The following is a 20,573-nucleotide window of genomic DNA, read 5'->3' as shown; positions in this document are numbered from 1 at the left end:
ACTCGACCCAGAAATATCCTTTTGTGGTGTGAAAGAAGGAGGAGGTGGAAATCCTGCTGAGAGGTCTCTGCCAAAAACCCTTCACTTCCTCAGTCAATCCACTGCTAACCTTTAAGGTTCAATTTCCTGGCAGATGTCCTGCTTCTCACCTGTGGTGCTTATGAGCTGAGGTGAGAACTCTAATAAGAAAGCAATGAACTAATAAAACAAAAAGAGGTTGTGGTACAAAGAACAGAAGTTCTAAAAATAACCAGAAACGATTAATGTTGATAGCAGTTCTCTGCTTATTCGTCCACTTGGCTAAACTGAAAAGTCTGTGTTCATAGAGAAAAAAACCTGAACAGATTGTACGTGTGACAGTGGGGATAAAGTGTTCGGTAGTATTACTCACAACACTCCCAAAACACGCACACGCGACAAAAAATCCTCCCTGGAGAACAAATACTTTGGGCTTAGTAGGAGGACTGCCTTATGTCTTTCGGAAGTTGGACCTGATAGTACGACAGTATTTTACGGAGGATTTATGACTCCAATCGGTTGATAACATTCTCTGGTGACAGTCAGGCAATACAAAAACTAACATAGCATCTTAAGGAGAGATTGATGCTGCAATTGAGACACTTTGAAAGCTTCTGTCAATAACAGGAGAATCAGAGGTGGGATGGTTTCTTTCATCACCTGTATATCTCACAGGGAAGCAAACAAGCGCCTGTCTACATTTCAATCCTGTCTTTTGACAACTGCCTCAAATAATAATTTCTCCTCAGAAAATCATTCACTGCAGTTCTGCTTTAAGCAACAAAACAAGGCATGAAGTTATCACGTATTTTTATCAATGAATCTATGATTTTTCTTTTGTTAACTGAAAAACAGAATCTTTTGATTCCTGGTATGGCTCAACCAACAGTCCAAATCCAAACACTTACAGAAGCAGGACTCTGTATATGTTCCAGCTTGTTCACTATAAAAAGCAGTGAACAACATATAGATATTAATAATTACTTTGTACAGCGTTTCGTTGAGATCGGTCCATCGGTGCCAAATGACCATAACAGTCGCTTTTATATTGTCCAAACCTCAAACAACCCCCCCATGAGCGAGTCCTCGTTCTATTCTAGCGTCTTTACCTTACAATATAAAGCACCTTGAGGCAACTGTTGTTGTGATTTGCCAGTTGATTGGGGGTTGATGGGAGGCAGATAGGACAAAAGGCAAACTACATGAGAGAGAGCCAGAGTTTAATAATTGCTAATGATTAAATGCAGAGTGAAGCATAAACACAGAGGGGAAAGAGAAACACCAAGTGCATCATGGGAATCCCCCAGCAGCAGGGTCACCTGATCCAGCCTATATGCTTTATCAAAAAGGAAAGTTTTAAGCCTAATCTTAAAAGTAGAGATAGTGTCTGCCTCTGAAATCCGAATTGGGAGCTGATCTCACAGAAGAAGGGCCTGAAAGCTGAAGGCTCTGCCTCCCATTCTACTTTGAAATAATCTAGGAACCACAAGTAAGGCCGCAATCTGAGAGCAAAGTGCTCTAACGCATTGATAAGGTATTATGTGGTCTTTCAAACACACAACTTGTGCTGTGTGGCCAGTAGAAAAACTTTAAAATGGCTCAATGCATATACAAATACCACAAACACACCACAAAAAAACATCAACTGACCTACTGATCTCCCTTTAGTCCACTCTCACCATCAAACACCTGAAACAATCGAGGCAGCCTCGCCCTGACACTCGAGCTTCATTCAACAACCTGAGCCTGCAGTACTCCTGGGATTACAATGCTTGGCTTAATACACTCCTGATCAAACATACAGATGGCATTTGTTCAGCAACCACAACAACCCGAGGAAACACAGTGTACACACACTGTCAGTGGGTAGCAAACGCGTCTCCGTGTAGTATCTACACACAGTCCTCTGGGACTTTTTTCTTGACATTTCAATCCACACAGACCGATAACTTCACTTCATAGTTTGGCTCTGTGATGATGTGCAATCTCACATCAGAAAAAAACAAAACGCACAGTGCCAGCCACTCTCGCAGTACAGTACGGGAGCTGACAAACAAGTGAAACACACACATATAGTCATGAGGCACTACTGCCCACACACACTCACTCGCATCCACTGATGTGAGTCATCCAAAAATTAGATTCAGCATCTTGCATTTCAGCAGCAGAGCAGAGAGGTTAAGACTTTGGTCTTCTGCTGTTGAGTCCAACTTATTTTGCTCCGGCAGCTAACAGTCAGGCAAACAAAGAAAACAACAGGAGGCAGAGAAAACAAAACCAGCGTTCATCCACCAAAGGGTCATTGTGTGCTAGAAACACAAAGGATTAAAAACAACCATCGTATTTACCACATAATACTCTTGGAGGTGTGTTAACAGCTTCACAATGACATCTGTAATTTAATTACAGTTTTCAACCCTATAAAAGAACAACATCAAATTACTAGCAGACAGTCCTCAAAGTTGTATTTTCAAAGTTCAGCCGCTGCTAAAGAGCATCTTGGACTGCAGCAGCTTATCACACTTGTTGTTCTGCGAGCTGCAGAGCAAAACCATTACTGTCACTCCTCAAGTCAACTAGATGGAGATGATGAATGCTTTATTGTTATTCCAAAAGAGCATACACAGGTTATTTTCTTATTACTTTCTTAAAGCACTCACCTGCCATGGATGTCTTCTGGGGGAAGAGGGATTCTCTTCATAACTGCTTGTTACCAAGTACGATGCACAATGGAGGAACATAAACTTTATAAATAAACACTCACGTTTTAGTCTTTGGCCACCATTGAGCAGAATAATGGGTGACCTTTCTCCACTCATAATTAAATCCACCTCCATGTGGCAATTAAAGGCAGCCGCTCACCAACACTGACACATTAAAACAAAAAGAAGTATTTTTTGCCCCAAAGTACAAATAACACCTTTCTCGGACTGTTTTCTGTTCTATAAATTGTATCCACTTCATATCAATAACTAATAAAGCTTTTTCAAACACACTTAGATAAAACATGCAAATACTCAGTCTGAGGAAAAGGTGGAATAACCTGGACATAACCAGAACATGATAAGATTCAATCAGCCTCTCAGCTAATCGTCTATGAATGTGCATCACTGAATTGGTGTAGTTTTCAATCATTAAAGGCAAGTCAAAGTCTAATTTAAACTGGGGACTTTACACAGAGGCATGCCCTCTGTGGGTACATGCTGTTAGACACTTTACCGCAATATCATGTTCTGTAAGAGATGATCACCATCCTAACACCACAGGAGTGCATTCCTGTCATCCTGTCTGCGTCTTCTTTCCTCGGTGGAGAAACAGACGTGAGCGTTGAAGCGAGCACCTTCAGGCCTTTTCATCTTCCACGCTTATAATGAATTAATAAAGACCTGTTAGTTTCTTTAGCAGTCCCACACAAAGCTCATTGGACCAGCAATAGGCCTGCCATTACACTACCAACTGCCACACCAGTGAGCATCAGCCTCCTACAGTCAGCCCCCCATCAGGGGTCAGACTGGCAGCAGCGCTCTGCTTCAGCCTGCTGATGACAGGAAGAAAACCCAGAGCTGCATTTCTGCAGGTTGGCATTTTCATACCCGACCCCTGAGCAGGGCGTTCTTTGGACAAGACAAAACCGCATCCTAACACAGATTTTCACAGAAGCTGAAACTGATGGTCACATTTTTTCTTTTTCATCTTTTTAATCCAACATAAGTTTACTTGTGATAAACATTTGGCAGTTTATCTGACATTTCTTATGACCAAAGGGTCAGCGGCACATTCGGTTTGCCTGACTTATCCAACAAAAACTTCTTTTAAAAACGGAGTCAATCAACGGAGCTGTCCAGTCACATCAGGTCAGTTCTGTTTTTACTACGACACACCTCAGCAGGAGCGAGAGTGTGGGGAAAGGGAACAGCAAAGAGTCAGCAGTTTGGAGGCGTTTCATTTCCTTGTCTGCTCCACTCTGTGTGTGAGGAGGTGCAATCACAGAGGAAGGAGAGACTAAAATGGCTGCAATTAACATCACCATGCTGTACATGTCTTTCCAATGGTGTAGTGGGGGGTATCAAACATAAGGCCTGCTCCAATCTGGCCTACTGGACCACTTCGCAGATAAAGAAGACCACCCCCATCACCATTAAGCAAAGATTTAAGCCCAAAGAAATGTGCTGACAGATTTACTACAGCGGCATTTCTTTATTATGTAGGAAAACTGAGATGTTCTGTTGCAAGTGCACTTCTTTTTCATATTATTAAGATATTCTGGGGATTAACTGTGCAGATAAACCTCTTTACACTGACAGAAAGGGCAGTTTTACTGCTTCACCCCAGTAAAAACTAAATAAAGGGGGCTGCATGTGGCCTTGATGCAAAATGAAACATCCCTGGTTTAGCGGTTAACACATTCACCACAGACACAAATTCCCTTTGGGGTTGCATCAGGAAGAGTATTTGACATTAAACTCTTCTGTTGTAAACATGCGGCGTAATCTCTTGTGGCTTTCTAGGCAGTAAAGACTCTCACACTGAGCTAAAAACAAACTAGTGCAAAACACTTTTTAAAATCTTTACTAAGTTGTCTTTCATTATTTTGCTTTTAAATATGAATGAATATATTTAACAATATGCATTGATTTGGTGTGTTTGAAGTCACAAAGCTAGGCTCTGGAGGGACAGCTTGTTAATGTAACCCCGGGATCAGATTAGTAGAAGGTATCAGTATCACATCAGAAATGCAATTTAAAGTATTGTATTTATAGTATTTATAGTAAGATAATTTGTCATCAACTGACTAATAAACCTATCACAAGACTGCCCACTTCTCCATCACGCAACCACCATTTTTTTTACCTATCCTCCTTCATCATCTTCCACCTCCTCCTCCTCCTCCTCTCTGCAGTTTTCTATCCAGCTCAGGCTATAGAACCCACCCACAGGTCGCAACATAAGGCAGCTAGCCTCCTGCTTGTGCCCCTCTGATCCCTTGTTAGAGTCTTTTGAGGGTTTGTGTATCTGTGTGTTGGCTGAAGTCAGCCCCAGTCTGAAAAAATTCCTATCATTTCCTTGGCAGCCTAAATGGTAATGTCATGTTACACCATCCCGCCTCTGTCACACAAGGAACCATGAACTCTCGCTGAACCAAACCCCCCTTCAAGTACACCTTTGGCTCAGTAAGCACACATGCCCTTCTCCTCCTGCATCCACCAAGTCGTGTCCTGCACGAAGAAGCTTTTAGGCACTCCGACTCTTCTCTCTGAGCATTTTTGCGGAGGCGTATGGAACGGTGACAAGTCTCCTCACATAAAAGGAAAGCCCTTGTCGTACTTCCATTGCTGAAATCTACCTCGCCTGGAAAGCTGCCCTGAGTGCAGTGAAAGTCAAGAGTAACACTTCTCCACCTCCACCACAGACACTGCTGAAAAGGGGCTTTGTTGTGGAAATAAAAATGGAGGACATAATCATTTGCCACGTTTTGCCTCTCATCTTTCAACAAGTGCAGGGTGGTCTGCTCAGCGCATGCTGAGATATTTAAGAAACCTCTGACACCGAGAAGCAGTTTGTTTTCTTTTCTGCAGAGCAAAACCTTGAGCATGACTTTTCCAACCAGCATTTCAGATCCCAAATTGAATGCCAATTTGGGGCATCCAGAGTGCAAAATTACAGTTGACTTTTACAAATACCACCATGCTGATAATGACTCTGTCCTTTCTCTCTGAAGTGATCCAACTATCAACAGCACAGACACCTTAAGAAAAAAAGCCCAAATGTGAAGACTGCTGGGACCAACGGGGACCCCTTTTAGGATGCGCAGACTCCATAAATTAATGATCAGTCTCACTGAGGCAGATAATGTCAAGTTCACCTGCTCACAGCAGGATTTACCACTGAGGCTGACAGCTTCTGCTCTGCATAGTGTTGAAATAAATCACCCCAGGGCAAACTGTCAGTTTGCAGCATTTACATAACTGGCTCCCTCATCATTATTGCAAATGTAGCATTGTAGCATTGGGCACAGTTCAACCCTTTCCCTCAACCCTAAGGCAAATCAAATACTCCGTGCCAAGCAATTTAAATCAATTACACCTCGAGTCATTGATTATCTACCTGGAATTTGTTACTCCTAACATTATTAATCGCTGTAATGTGACTTTGCTGATTTGACTGGTCTGACTCTGATTTATTATCACTTATAACACGTTATAGGCTAAAACAGGACAAATTATTCACCTGTAAGAATTTTGAGACTAAAATCCGTCTCCAACAGTTCAAACTCAGAGCATCAGCTGTAGGAAAACGATGAATAAACTTGAGCTGTTCAGGACGCATTTCCTTTATCAGTAAATTCCTTCACAGCATATATAAACCGGCACTTCTATTACTACAGTGGTAAGACACAGTGCAGGTCAGCTGAGACAAAGTTATCCGCTGTCTCTCCTCTGAGCGCGTCCTCTAAACGCCGCGGTTCACCGGTGCAGCAGGTGTCTCCGAGCGGCAGAAGGACGCACGGTCGGCGGATCCGAAACAAACTACCAAAGAGCCCGGCTTACCTTGTAGACATTCTCCGTTATACGGTGCACCTCGTCGGTCCGGGACATCCTTGTAGGCGTGTCAGTCAGAACCATAGACTAAGATTTCCTTTCGGATGAGGCTGGGAGGGTTTTCCGAACTGTAACAAGGGGAATGAAACAGCTGTTCGCGGGAAAGAGCGGCTCCTGTCTGCCGTTCACTGAGAGAGAAGAGCGCGTCTGGTCGTGGGATCCCTGCTTTTATAGGAAAGTCCTCCGCTGCGCCCACACCGGCTCCCCACGCAGCCAGTCAGTCAGTCGGTGCCTCTCGGTTGGAGCGCAGAGGCGGACTCACTCTGAGAGGGGCGGTGCTGCTTTCAAGGGCGGTGGGAAATAGAGTAACTTGCGACCTAAATTACAACAGTACATAAGGATGAAGCGGCAGGAGCCATCATTCTCCAGCGTATCACATTGAAGCCTGGGGGAAGGATAAAACGGATGTTAGCCTAACAATAAGCAGACATTAATTTAATTTAAAAATAAGAAATACGCTCTGTTAAAAAATCTCAAAACTGGATTTTGGCATGTGGATCTAAAAGAGAACAAAGCAAGGACGGAGCCAAAATGGAGTCCAGGGGTGGCACTGGCCTCCGTAAAATTTGCTTGGACCCCCAAACCTGTGCTACCCCAAAACGGCAGAGGAGGTATGGAGAAAAGGTGTGGTCCTCCTAAATACAGTTAATCAGTGTCCCCCAAATCTGGGTTGGTTCCTCTCTGGTAGTCCAGCTTCATCCTTCCAAAGACGTGCATTAGGTTAACTGGGGACTTGGGTGTAGGTGTGAATGTGTGAGGGTGAACGGTTTCCTGTCTCTCTGTGTTAATCCTGCCATATATTGGCAGCCTGTCTGGGCTGTATCCTGCCTCTTGTCCTATGACAGCTGGGATGGGCTCTGGCCCAGCTTCAACCACGAACTGGATACACAAAGAAAATGGATGGGCCCCACATAAAAAAAATCACGTAAACATCCCTGAAAGAACCCACCCTAAAATCGTCATCATGACATCAATCAGTTGGTCCTTATATTCTGATTTAGCTGGATACAGCAGAGCCCCTGACAGTGCGGCAGCTTGTCCAAGCTGTACTCCACACCTTATTCTATGATAGCTGGGATAAGTCTCCAGCCCCCCACAAACCTGAATTAGATAAGTGGAGGTGAATAGATGGATGTATGGATAGATTTAGCAGTAAAATGCAGTTTTTAATTAAATTAGCACAGACACTTTGACACGCTTTCTTTCATGGCTTTAGAAGCTGCTTTTCCCTGTTGGTAATCTGACAGGTGGTTTCACTGCTGAGTTCCTCCTACTAAAAAGCACTAATCTCATTTAAAATGTAAAGGCTGGTTTGTACTGTTTGACAGACTTTATAGGAATCACCTTTTTTTCTTTTTGGGAGTATAGACAGCTTGTTTGACATTAAAGACTTGAAGTCGGGTGATTTTTTTTGTTTCAGTTATCAGTAATCAGGCATCTTTTTTTCATGATAATTGTAATAAAACCTGATTCCTTCGCCCTCTAGCCAATAATTTGTGTTATTATTATTAATATTGTAAGTCATCATGACTGAAACCACCAGGCAGTGTGCTCTTGTGTTATGATGCTTTGCACTGAGTCTAGAAATGCAGCACGGCTTTTAAAGAAGCCACACCTGCTCTGCTGTGTCAGCCACCCCACGCCTCCTCTGCTACAACCATTCACAAGACCTGACTGAGCAGCTCCATACAGAAACTGCAACAATCTTCATCCATTTAGTCGGTACAAATATTACATTTTCCAGTATCCCTATTCTTATAGTGATTTATTCAGTCTGTGTTTATTATTTCGGTCATTTAGACCCTCCGGCTCAGTCTTCCCTCTACATAAAAGGGGCTGTAAGATAATGGAAAGGGTTTTTTTGTGTGTTTGTTTTGTGAAAATGTAAGTTTTAATAAACCCACAACAGAGAAAGATTTTACCGTGGCCCCATATGTGTGCCTGCTCTATATTTGTGTGGCGGTTGGGTGAGTGGGCTCTGGTTGGTATGAGTGGGATGGAGCCACATTTACTTGGATTTGTAAGCCCTGGATTGTGGGCCGGGAAATCCCACACATCACGATCTGAGAGCTGCTGAATGGGGATGTATTTAAAGAAAAGAGACAGAAGCAGAAGATAACAGAAGATAAGTGCGAAAGAGGACAGTCATGCCTTTTTCTTTTCTGCAACACTTTTTTTTCTCTCGTTTAGTGAGATAGAGCAGATATTTAAGAGCAGCTTGTAGACCAGATAATAAAGTGGCACCGTGGATCTCTACCAGAACAGACTTATTTTGTTTTGTTCATCACATCCGATTAGAGCGAGTCCCGAGGAAACCAAACTGCAGACAGTTAGTGGAAATCAATCAGGCATGTTTGGTCTTCACTGGAGCAAACAGCAGCCTTCCCACTGTCAGCGAGGCTATTGATTTAGTCCTCTGTGAATATTCAATCCCCACAATTAGTTTCCGTAATTGAATGTGAGCTGCCATTATGTTTGCTGACATCCAACCTATTCTGAAGTATAATTGTACACAAATTAATTAAGACATTGATTATTAATTATGGGTAGTTTGAGAAATAAACAAAGCTGGAGGCTTAAGACTGAACTCAGGCGTGAAGTGGCAAAAATGATGACCTGAAACTAATAAAATGACAACAACAACAACACAAAGCATTTAACCATTAAACTTATCCAGTCTTTTGATGCCCCTGATACAAATTTCTGGCATTTAATCCAAAATGAGCATATAGCCCCTAAAAATAGTCTCAGTTAGTACATTGGTTTGCTGAAGGTTGTTCCTTTACACATACTTTTTAAATTTTCTTTTGGTTTAAACTGGGTTCTACTTGAGGCTGGGGTTCAAACCACAAAATAAACATCTATGAGATGTGACGTTTTTGGCAGGATAAGATTGGTATTATTCTAAATATATAACATATGAAACCGCTTATGAGCTGTCTTATGAGATCAATGCAGATTCTGGATCTGAAAATGAAGGCCATTTAACCATGCAGTCTTGATAAAAACCAGCGTGGAGCAACACATCTGGTTGCAAATGGGAGGCCTGATTGTATGGAAGTAAACAGTCGTTGGCTCCTTTGGTCTGTGATCTCATGAATTTACAGGCTGACGATTTTCCAGACAAATTTATGGGTTTTTTTTTACACAGCATGATCTTTATATGTCAGCTATGATCTCTGTCAGTGTCAAACAGGTAAATAAAACAGGGAACAAATTAGGGTGGGCTCACTTTATAACAGATGACCTGTTACTGCATGAGGATGTAGTGTCAGTTTACATATTTATGTCAGATTTAACACATTTTCATGACCTCTGGTTTCAAAAAAGCTAAGATTGGACTGTGATGACACTCAGAGTGGTATATCCATGGTCTATTATATGAAGCTGTATCCACGTGGCTTCAATCAGCATACCTGAAGGCACCAGCCCAGAAGTAATGTCTTTCCAATGTATTTTTGTCCATTTTAAGCATTTAAAACATTTTAGTGAGCTAATTAGTGATTTAGAGACATTTTATTCATAAATCTGGGGCTTTTCATCCTTTTATTAGACAGCCAAAAATGGAGAGATGATAGGAAGTGAACGGGCAACTGAAAGGGGAACACAGGAAACAGTGTAAAAATTAAGTGACTTGTCAGAATTTGGAAACAAAGTACTTAAAATTGTCCTTTAGGACTGGGGCCTTTAAATAAACTTGTTGAAAATGACATTTCACTTCAGTAAAGTTCTGCATGTGTGTATATTCAGTACAGTGGGGGTGTAATCAGGTAGGCAAGACTCCGGGTGGGCAGGTTACACATACACACCTACATACCTGAAGCATTTATTCAGCAGCGTTTCATGTGAAGCCTACTCATCATCGTCCTCTCAGGCTTTTTCTCTCAGCTTTAGATCCACGTCTGTGATTCATCAGCAAGCGCGGCGCTCTGACATTCAGTCTGTGCGCCGCCCACTCCCACACACCTCCGAAAAGGCTTGTAGTGCACAGTCAGAGTGGATTCAGTCCATTCAAAAAAAAAAAACAAAAAAAAAAAAACAGTGTGAAGTGAACAAAAGCAATTCGGGCTATTTCAGACTCGTCAATACATCGGCTTTGTCGGAGAGAATGGTTCAAGGTTAGAGATGGGAACATTTAATGTCTCCCTATCTATCTGATGCTTTGTCCTTAGCTGAATGAGCTTCGATCACCTTCAGAACAATAGCAGAGCAAGGTCATGGTGGGCCTGTACTTTTCATACATGCTAGTCATACATGCTAGAAGCCACAGAATGGGGGGGTAACAGATTCATTATGTGTGTTTTTTTGTTTGTTTTTTTAATATTAAGACTTTAAAGGCCTTTAATCTTTAATATTGATTCAAAAATATGACAAATCAGGTTGCAAAGCATAAAACAGACCAATCATTGAGATTTATAATAACACAGATCATTAAACTTGTGCCTCCTACTCTGATGAAATTAAAGAGGATGGTGAGGGCTCGTCAACAGTCTCCCCTTCTTTTATAGCACTGATGAAATGCCAATCGTTACTTTAAAGATAAATCATGCAATTTTATAGAATTCGGTAAAGCACCACACCTCTGTACCCCCATTAGCACCACACTGTGCTATTAAAGTTTTCAATATCTTCACATTTAAATTAAATAAATTGACATAAGGCTAAAACAATGTGGGTAAGCAAATGATTGGATTACAACCCTCAATTTTTCACTGTCAGCAGAGCCTTTTTCATTCCAGATGGACACAAAAGCATTACTGTCATTTAATCGTTAAAGTGATCTGTGCAGGACATTCAAGCTCCTCCACACCAAAGCAGGAAACAAATTTCTTTGTATGCCATCATCTGACCCATTTCCCCTTGTGTGATGTGGGAAATAGGTTAAACATACACCGATCAGACGTAAAATGATGACCGCTGACAGGTGAAGTGAATACCTATCATGTTCACTGATGGATATTCATGGAGGGAGGGGTTATATAAAGGAGCAAGTTAACATTTTGTCCTCAGGGTCAGGGCATCTCCAGTAGAGTGTTCCTCTATCAACAGTGGTCCAAGGAAGGAACAGAAGGCACACGGGGAATGAAGGCTGGCCCATGTGGTCCAATCCAACAGATGGATCTACTGAAATTCCTGAAAAACTTCATGCTGGTTCTGACAGAAAGGTGTCATAGTACAGAGTGAATCACAGTTTGCTGTGTATGTGGATGCAGAGCTGCAGACCAGTCCGGCTGCCTGTGCTGACCCCTGTCCACTGTTAAAAGCACTAACCATGTGCACGCAAGCATGAACTGGACCACAGACCAGTGCAGGAAGGTGGCCTCGTCTGGTGAATTCCATTTTCTTCCACATCACGTGGATGGCTGGGTGCATGGATATTGCTCACCTGGGGAAAACCTGGTACCAGCACGTCACCATGGAAAGAAGACAAGTCGGTGGAGGCAATGTGATTCTTTTGAGCAATGTTCTGCTGGGAAACCTTGAGATGCTACTTTGACATGTAGCTTCTACCTAAGCATGGTTGGAAACCATGTACCTTCTTTCAGAGGAACAGCATTCCCTGATGGCCCCTTTCAGCATGATAATCCACCCTGCCACAAAAACTGGTTCAGGAATGGTTTGAGGAGCACAACAAGTTTGAAGTGTTGACTTGACCTCCGTATTTCCCAGATCTTAATCCAATTGGGCATCTCTGGGATGTGCTGGACCCCAGCACACCTTCAGGCATCTAGTTAAGTCCATGCCTTGACAGGTTAGGGCTGTTTGGGGAGCAAATGGGGGACCAACACAATGCTATGCCTGATTGGTATAGATTTAGAAAAATAAGGCGGCCCAAAATATTACATTTTAGCTACAAGATAACTTTCATCTGGATATGAGAGGGAAGCCCCACAGTAAACTGTGTACCTAATTCAGTTTTATTTACACAGCACCAGTTCAAAACAGTCATCTCAAGGTCCTTATGTAAGGACCCTACAAAATTAGAGACAGAAGCTCAGTGATGAAAGAATCCCTTATAAGAAGCATTTGGAGATAGTGGAGAGAAGGACTCCCATTTATTCCAACACATAGAGACCACCTGCCTTGGTCAGTTGTGAAGTGAGGAGAGAGAAAACGAGACCAGCAGCTTCAAAACTGAGTAATCTGCTGCCACCTTGTGTTCACTCACTGAATAACAATCGGAACAGTGATTTACAGGCAGTGAGATAACGAACGGCAATAAAAAAACACTTTTATTGTAAAAAGAATATATAGAGGTACAATATCTGAGGCCATTTTAAGACAAGTAGTTTGCAGCAGGACTGGCGAATCGCAGACTGTCAGTATTAGTCATCAGTGTTTCTGTCTGTGAGATTAACTGATTTACAGATTAGTTAGCTGGATCTTCAAAGATGCACAAGCTTTAAGCCTTCTGGATCTAGGCCACCCTTCTTGCACCACTTTAACATGAATATGTAAGAAAATCTAAAGCATCATACGCAAACACTGAAATAATTAGTTTTGATCATACTTGATGGGTAAAGCCCCAGGTTCTGTCAAGTTATTACCTTGAAGAGATTACCAGCTGTTGTCTGGGCGTCAGAGGTAAGCCCACAGACGATATGATTAGCCCTTTCTCCAATGACACTGAACTAATCCACAAGGGGAGCAAGGAATTAGATTAGTTAAGCTGCTTGAAAAGGGGTCAGACTGAGAGAATATTCTGCGAATCTGATGCAAATAGTTTTTTTTGTTTTGTTTTTTGGGGGGTACTTTAGGGTGGGTTGAGTAACTCAGAAAGCAAAGCCAGATGAAGAGAAGGCCTTTACGGTAAGAGAAAGACACCAAAGACTTTACAGAGAAAATGTTATGTTTCTGTTATACCTGCTTTAAAGGATCAGTTCACTCAAATCACAAGAAAAACAACGTACCCCTCCATCCTGTTGCTAAATGCAAATGTTTTATAAGCAAAGATTTTTAAAAACTAGCAGAAATGAGATCTAATCATCCCTTTTTGCAATCACAAATAAGTTAATACATGGAAGAAAAATGTCTCTATGTGAACTTGTCAGAGACCAATGATGGTTCCCAGGCTTGTTTCTCTGTTATTACATTCACCGATCACCGATCCATCATCTATGTTACTATGTTTGCGGAGATGCTTGTTTTGCGCTCCTCAAGTTTTTGTTTCACCAGATGTGCGCGTTTGTTGCAGGGAGGCTGAGTGGGAGATTTTACACAGATAAAAACAGGCTGAGTGCATTAGTAGAACGACATATATCAAAGAAAGTAAAGAGCCAGGCAAATGTTAGGGTGAACAATTTATCGCCATATGTGAAGGAGGCTCTGTTCATGGTGAAAGTTGGAAATTAACTCCTCCATCATTTTGTTCTATGTGTTTAGGTCACAAAGTCTACAATAAGGGTAGATAGGGCTAACTCCATTTACTCCAACTTGCTGTACAGGTATCAGTTACTGGTGAGCACACAGAGGGCAAACAAGATGACAGGAAGGTGGATCAGATCGCCAGAGCACAGCACCATCATAATGTCTCTTCTGCATTTTTACCCCTCCCTCACAGGACAAACGACAGAACAGATATATGTATTCTACAGCAGGAAAAAAGCAATTTAATCTCAGCTGGACTTACTGCAGCTGTAAAGCAAAAAAACTAAAAACTAAAAAAAAAAAAAAATCACCACAATCTGAGAAAGCATGGCAGCACAGACCTGGATGCACAGAGCTAAATGTGTGTTTCTGTAATTTGGGTGAACTGGCTCTTTAAAAACATTACCCATCAGGCGAAGATATTTTGAGGGAGGAATTAAAATGACATACACACATGGCTTTAGGTCACTGTATGTCAAATGACTGATGGTAAACACAGAGAACTAATCAAACAAAGGTTAGGCACGATAATCTGATCTCACAGGTCTTCATGGTTCAATCAGCATTTGTGACTGCGGTGAACCGGTCCTGACTCGCTTCACGTGTGAACCTGCAGCCCATGAGGAGAAACAGCCGCTGGATGGGGTGGAGGAGGCCCGGTTATCTGAGACTGGCTGCTGTCTTTGGGTCTTTGAGCAACCAGCTGCTGTCGGCTGAAGATCCTCAGTCGTGCTCCTACAAAGCGAGCGCCTCTCGCTGCGGTTTCTTCTTGGGACGCTCCCGCTCTGAAACAAAGAGATTGACAGAGAAAGAAGCAGGATGAGGGGCCGTAGAGTCGTGACATGCTAAATCTTTATAGGTAATGTTACAGTATTTTACAGCATTTTAGTATGCTTCAGTGCTTGCTATTGTTTGCATACCATGTACACCAGTTATCTTCCTGAAGTTTTTCAAGTTTGGTTAACCAATGTATTATTTTATGCTCCAAGCTTTTTCCTCTGCTGAGACTAGTTTACTTTATTGAACTTTACTTACCAAAATTGTTTTATTCTGTATTGTTTTATTTGATCTCACTGCAGTGAACTCATTTTTATGCAAAAATAAAACCCAAGTTCATTTTTCTTGAAGCCTGACCTGACAGCAGACACAACATCACCTTCATCTTGTCCAATAACATAAAACACACAACCTGGACCTGCTGTGAGATCACAGATCAAGTGCAGAAAACTCACAGATCCAACAATGCAGAAACAAAACTGAGGTTTCAGCCACAGGGGCCTAGAGACGGGTCAGCGAACATATGGCAACAAGTGGTTGCTAAGGAAAAATTTGTATTTTTTGAATGGTTGACGAGGATTTGCTGGACATTTGCCGTCGGTAGAGTGAAACTGGATGCAAAGAAGCACACGGTGCTGCCCCCAAAAACCCCTTATGGCCTCTTGTCAACCATTTAAGGAATTACAAACTTCTCTGTAGCGACCAGATGTTGGGTGTCACTGCCCAGGCCTAATACAGATTATACATGTATAAAGTATCTACTGAGTACTAATCATGCTACAGTGACCATAGAGTATGTAATCTTGAAGAAACTCTGCCTATGAACTACCAAGGCTACCAAGACTCTTCACATATATACTCGGATTGATTAAAACATTTACTTCAAATAAAGAGTACTTTTACCTTTTATGTGTATAGAAAGTGCATGTATGTAGGTCATTTTTAGTAAATCCAATGTAGCATTTTCACGCTTATATGCATGTTACACACACAATTTAACGGTCCCCAGAGTGATTAAGCTTCAACAATTGACAGCCTTTTACTTCCTATCAGGTGTGCCTCTACCATTCCTCACCATTAATTGAGAGTCAAAGATCACAAAGATGGCAATGAGACGGGAATCTTTCCAGACGTTTTGATTCAGCAGCGAAAGAACAATGATCGACACAAAAATCTGCAAGTAGTGGCTGCAAACAGCTGCAGGGCAGGTTTTTGCCATTTATTTGAATAAAAACGTGATGTTAATAGATGTAATAACCTCGCTTTCTGAGGACCTCTCTCTTCTGAGCTTTGCATTTAAGCATCTAATAAAGCGCCAACGTGACAAGAAGACACCTCGTTAAAGACCTTTTTAAAGACGTGAGACAGCAGCGAGATTTAAGCTTCATCACACTGCATGTTTTAGTTTTAAACAGAGTGATAAGGTCACCGGGGCCCACGGTGACTCAGCACAGCCTTTTAATAAAAGCATTCTATTTATTGACTCCTCTAAAATTACTTTCTGGTGGTGAAGTGTTTACAGTCGTGGAAAGAAGATATTATTGAGGTTTCAGCACAGCCTCTGCGATATGAAACACGATGGGAGGATGGCTGTTGGATTTTTTCTATGAAGTGTCATGCACATATTCTAAAAGTCATTAGTAATAATAATAATAATAACATATTTATTAACAGGTGCCTTTAAAGGTCACCTTACATTAGTACAACAAAATAAAACGTATGGAGAGGATCAGATAAATATGGAGGAGCGAGGTTATAAAGTAAGAAGTGGGATCTTCAAATTTACAGGGAGGTGAATGGGAACCCAATGGAGCTGTTTAAGAACAGCTGTTACATGTTCAGTGGATCTAATTCTGGATATAATATGAGCAGCTATATTTTGAACTAAGTGCAGTTTGTGGAGAGATTTCTGAGATAGACCACAGAGAAGAGAATTACAGTAATCTAAACGAAATATGACAAGTGCATTGACAAGTATGACGGTACTGTTTGGAGTGAGCGAAGGATGAAGGCGGTTAATATGAAGATTAAAAAAAAAGAAGAAGACTGAGTGATATTATTAATATGTACTGTGAAGGAAAGAGTGCTGTCAAGGATAAAACCAAGACTCTTAACCTGAGGAGGTGTGACAACAGAGTTATCAATGGATAATGAAAGACTTCTGGTTGGAACTTTAGTCAGTCTTGCTTTTTGAACAGGACTGTGCAGCAGTGTGAACCTGGGATAGGAAAAACATGAGACAACAAACCTGGTTGCTCCTCCGCGGCCTCTGGAACGTCTGGCAGTTTGTCTGAAGGGACCTCAGGAAGCTCGACATCTCCCTGAGAGAAAGTTCAAAATCCGACAGGTCAGAACTCAGAATCAAAATGAAGAGCAGGGTGCTGCTTGCTAAAAGTGCGATCTAATCTTTTCTTTTTCTTTCTTTTAAAGCTGATTAAACTAACCTGAGTTATTGCCTCCAGTTCAGCCAGCACAGCATCTTCATCCTCCTGAGATAAGGAGCCGGCCAGCATGTCGTCAATTTGCTGCAGAGAGACGACAAGTTTTTAAAAAGTGAAATGACTGTGGATACGAACCAATTTTACATCTGTGAAATTTAATCTACAGAGATTTGAGAAATCCTTTTAAATTTTCACTCTCTCCACATCTACTTGCAGAATGAAGTAAAAGAGGCTAAAATAATAAATGAACCCGATTACCAGCTGAAAGGACCTACCCTTTGGTACTCAATGGCATCTTGAGTTTCATCCATAATCCGTTCTACTTCTTCAATAGACATCACCTGCAGCGAAAAAGAGTTGATAACAGCTCATGAATAACAGGTGATGAATTTTAAAAGCATCTGCAGGCCACATGTCATCACCTACCTCATGCATTTTCTTCAGGCATTCATTTCCAACTTTCAATCCATCGATGACTTTCCTTTCGATCTGGGCGAATTCCAGGTCTTGAACCTGAAACGAGGAGCACAGGGAGGAGCTGTGAGCGCCACCTAAACGCTGCTGAGTGTCAGTGCAGTTCGCCGATCGCTCACCATGCGCTCCAGGTTGCTTATCTGGTTCTCTGTCTTGTCCAAGAGTTGATCTTGATAGCGTTTCTTCTTCAGTAAGAGAAGAGCTTTCCTGTTCAAATAAACACGTTAAAGCTTGTAGTAAGGAGGGAGAAATGTAAGAGATGATTGACAATCAAAAAAAAAGCGCTGCACAAAATGTCTCGTCTTCCCAAATTCTTTTTGCAACAGTAAAAAAAACCTCTCTTCTTTCCCATCTCCCATCCCATTTGCTTTCTTGCCACTATTAACTGGCTTTGGATTTACGTTTAGTTTCTGATTCTCTGTCCAAGCACCCTGAGCACATGCACCAACACTGTACATGTGCTCACAGTCAGCTGCAGTAGATAACCCAGAGAAAACAAAAGGAAGGTTGATAAAGAAGTTTGGAGAGAAGGTGATTTTCATCCAGTTCAGCCCTCTGTTAAACTGAATTTGGTGACAGTGAAAGGAAATATTTTGGATTCTTCACAGCTGCTCAAACAAGCAAAACAACTGAAGACGTCAGCTTGATTTGTGTTTTTCGCTATTTATTATTTTTTAAGGATTCTGCCTGAAATAAGCTTTAGAGACATCAATTAGAACAACATTTCAGAACTGCAGATTTCAAAACTTTATTTTTCTTAATTTTAATTTTATATTAATGAACTCTGGGAAGTCAGCTGCAAGAACAGTTGCAGGGAAGCTGTCCTTTCTGTCCTGAGTATTACGCTCCCTATTGAGCAGTATTGATATATTTCGTGCTGAGAACATATATGCCTTTACTCTCCTTTCAATCATTACTATGGTTTCATTGATTATACTGTACTCACTCTTTTTTGCCATCCTTCAGCAGCTGTTTGGCCAGAAGCCTCTCCTTCTCCAGCTGCACATTGATCTTCTTTTGATACTGCCTGAGCTTATCTCTTTGCTGTTTGAGTTGCTGAAATGAGGAAATAGAGACATGAACGAACCAAACACCTGCACTGCACTCAGATACGCTTCAAACTAATTCAGCCATACCAACTCCTTGTTGATCCAGGTTTAGAAATTGTAGCAGTCTGCACAAACTACAGCAGCTATAATCTGATTATTACTGGCTGCGCTTACGTTAAGGTCCTCCGGTAATACCGGCATAGAAAAATAAGTACACTACAGTGTTAGAATTTGAATGACTTACAGTGTTTGCTTAAAGGACACTTTAAAGAACGAATCGAAGAGGATTAAGCGGTTAAGTACGTTAAGACAGAAGAGTAGACCCTGAATAATAATAACATTTAGATGTTTTGCTTTATAAAATATTGCTGAGGGCTACTCGATAACCGAAGTTGTTAAATTAGCACACAAGAGCTCGCTCTGTTTTACAGCACAGAATTCCAGGCTAACACTTGAGCTAGCTGTGTGACACTTACCAAAATCGCTTTGTCTTGTTCTGTCACTCGGGTTTGTTTCTTTTTTCCAAAAAGATTTCCCATCCTGGCACAGCATGCCAGCTAAAAGTCTCAACCAAAAAGCAAAAAAGGAGGGCAAACTACTTAAATGTAAAGCTAAATTCAAGAGACAGACTTGTGAAGATTCTCCTCCATTATTTGTGTAGTCATCTGTGTCCACACCCACACCAGGAAGGACGGTGTCCCGGCAGGGACAGACACTTCTGGTATGACATTTGGTTAAAGCGCCCATTTAGAGCAAACTTATGACAGACCTGCCGTTATTTAACATGAAAATACTTTAAAATCACAGCTGTTTCGAGGGTAGAGCCGAGTAATCGTAAACACAGTTTAAAATAAAGAGATCCACCAGTTTCCACTGCCCTCCAGTGGTCAGACACAGAAACTACAGTGTGAACGTACAAAACTTCCGGTCTGGACTTTCAAAGTAGAGTGACAATACAAACAGTCAGAGTAACCTGTGATAAAGGATTGGAAATTTGCATGTTAATTAATTTAACTTCCACAGATTGAGTATTTGGAGTGTGTTAGATTTGTGTGTTTTGTTTTTTTGTTCTTTTACAAAAGTTTGAATTTAATTTAATCTTCATAATTTAAAAAATTTCCCAATGAAAATGAAAAAAGCAAATTAATTCTAGATGATTTTACCGTTCTCAAACAAATTTTTCTAGCACAGTTCTCTGCACCCACTGTTACACTCACATTAATTATTAATAATTCAAACTCACATTTTTATAATTACGTTTTCACTCTAACATCTTCCTGATTTATTCTAAGTCCAAACATTCAGTCACGAGCTATTTAAAAGTGGCCACATTTACTTTTTAAAAAAACTAGGTGTGAAAGTATGGGTACAGAGTGCAGAAAATATGGATCAAATCAGGGTTCGGGAGTAATACACTGAAAAAAAAAGGAACAAGACACAACCACTGAACTACTGTTCCCGGGTCTTTTTTTGTCAAAGCCCCTGAATACTTGAAATACTACCAAGATAAACAGCAGAAAATGACTAACTAGGATGGGGCTATGGTGAACGACAAACACGGCAAGACAAAAAACAAGAAACGAGTTCAATCTATGGCTGAGATGGACACTGTAGAAAGTGAAGTTAATGACGAGGGAGACATTTTGGCTAGCGCTGGGGCTAATGCTAGCAAAAATGATGAAATGGATGAGGACAACAAAGTTAAACTGAGGGCAAAAAAGGAAACTGTACATATCCTGTTATGTGAAGCACTTAGGTAAACCTCTAAACATCAGTTCTTCTTTGAACACAAGCCCAGAAACAACTTCTGTAGATTCAGCAACTGTGGCACTCTTCAACAGAAGGGA

General features: G+C 41.3%; 2 protein-coding genes across 9 annotated transcripts in view; both read right to left on the bottom strand.

Moving 5' to 3' along the window:
• The window catches only part of baiap2b (BAR/IMD domain containing adaptor protein 2b), a 78,565-nt gene extending 66,192 nt beyond the window's left edge, over positions 1-12,373 (bottom strand). For all 8 annotated transcript variants that reach the window (XM_026177868.2, XM_026177876.2, XM_080304978.1 and 5 more), the window contains exons 1-2: positions 10,435-12,373; positions 6,567-7,002 (exon numbers count right to left, since the gene is read on the bottom strand). In XM_026177868.2, coding sequence (XP_026033653.1) covers positions 6,567-6,641 — 75 coding nt within the window. In that variant the 5' untranslated portion in view covers positions 6,642-7,002; positions 10,435-12,373. The remainder of the gene's footprint in view (positions 1-6,566; positions 7,003-10,434) is intronic.
• A 459-nt stretch (positions 12,374-12,832) lies between these two features.
• Positions 12,833-19,596, bottom strand: chmp6b (charged multivesicular body protein 6b). Its single transcript, XM_026177899.2, has 8 exons — positions 19,203-19,596; positions 18,624-18,733; positions 17,797-17,884; positions 17,630-17,716; positions 17,479-17,544; positions 17,207-17,287; positions 17,011-17,083; positions 12,833-14,770 (listed from the first exon to the last, which is right to left on the bottom strand). The coding sequence occupies exons 1-8, from the start codon at positions 19,263-19,265 to the stop codon at positions 14,721-14,723; spliced, it is 618 nt and encodes a 205-aa protein (XP_026033684.1). The 5' UTR covers positions 19,266-19,596; the 3' UTR covers positions 12,833-14,720.
• Between the last annotated feature and the right edge of the window lie 977 nt (positions 19,597-20,573).

The sequence above is a fragment of the Astatotilapia calliptera genome, chromosome 8 (assembly GCF_964374335.1).
Source record: "Astatotilapia calliptera chromosome 8, fAstCal68.1, whole genome shotgun sequence".
Lineage (NCBI taxonomy): Eukaryota > Metazoa > Chordata > Actinopteri > Cichliformes > Cichlidae > Astatotilapia > Astatotilapia calliptera.
Note: the sequence above shows the minus strand (reverse complement) of the source record. Positions and strands in the feature narration are given on the sequence as shown.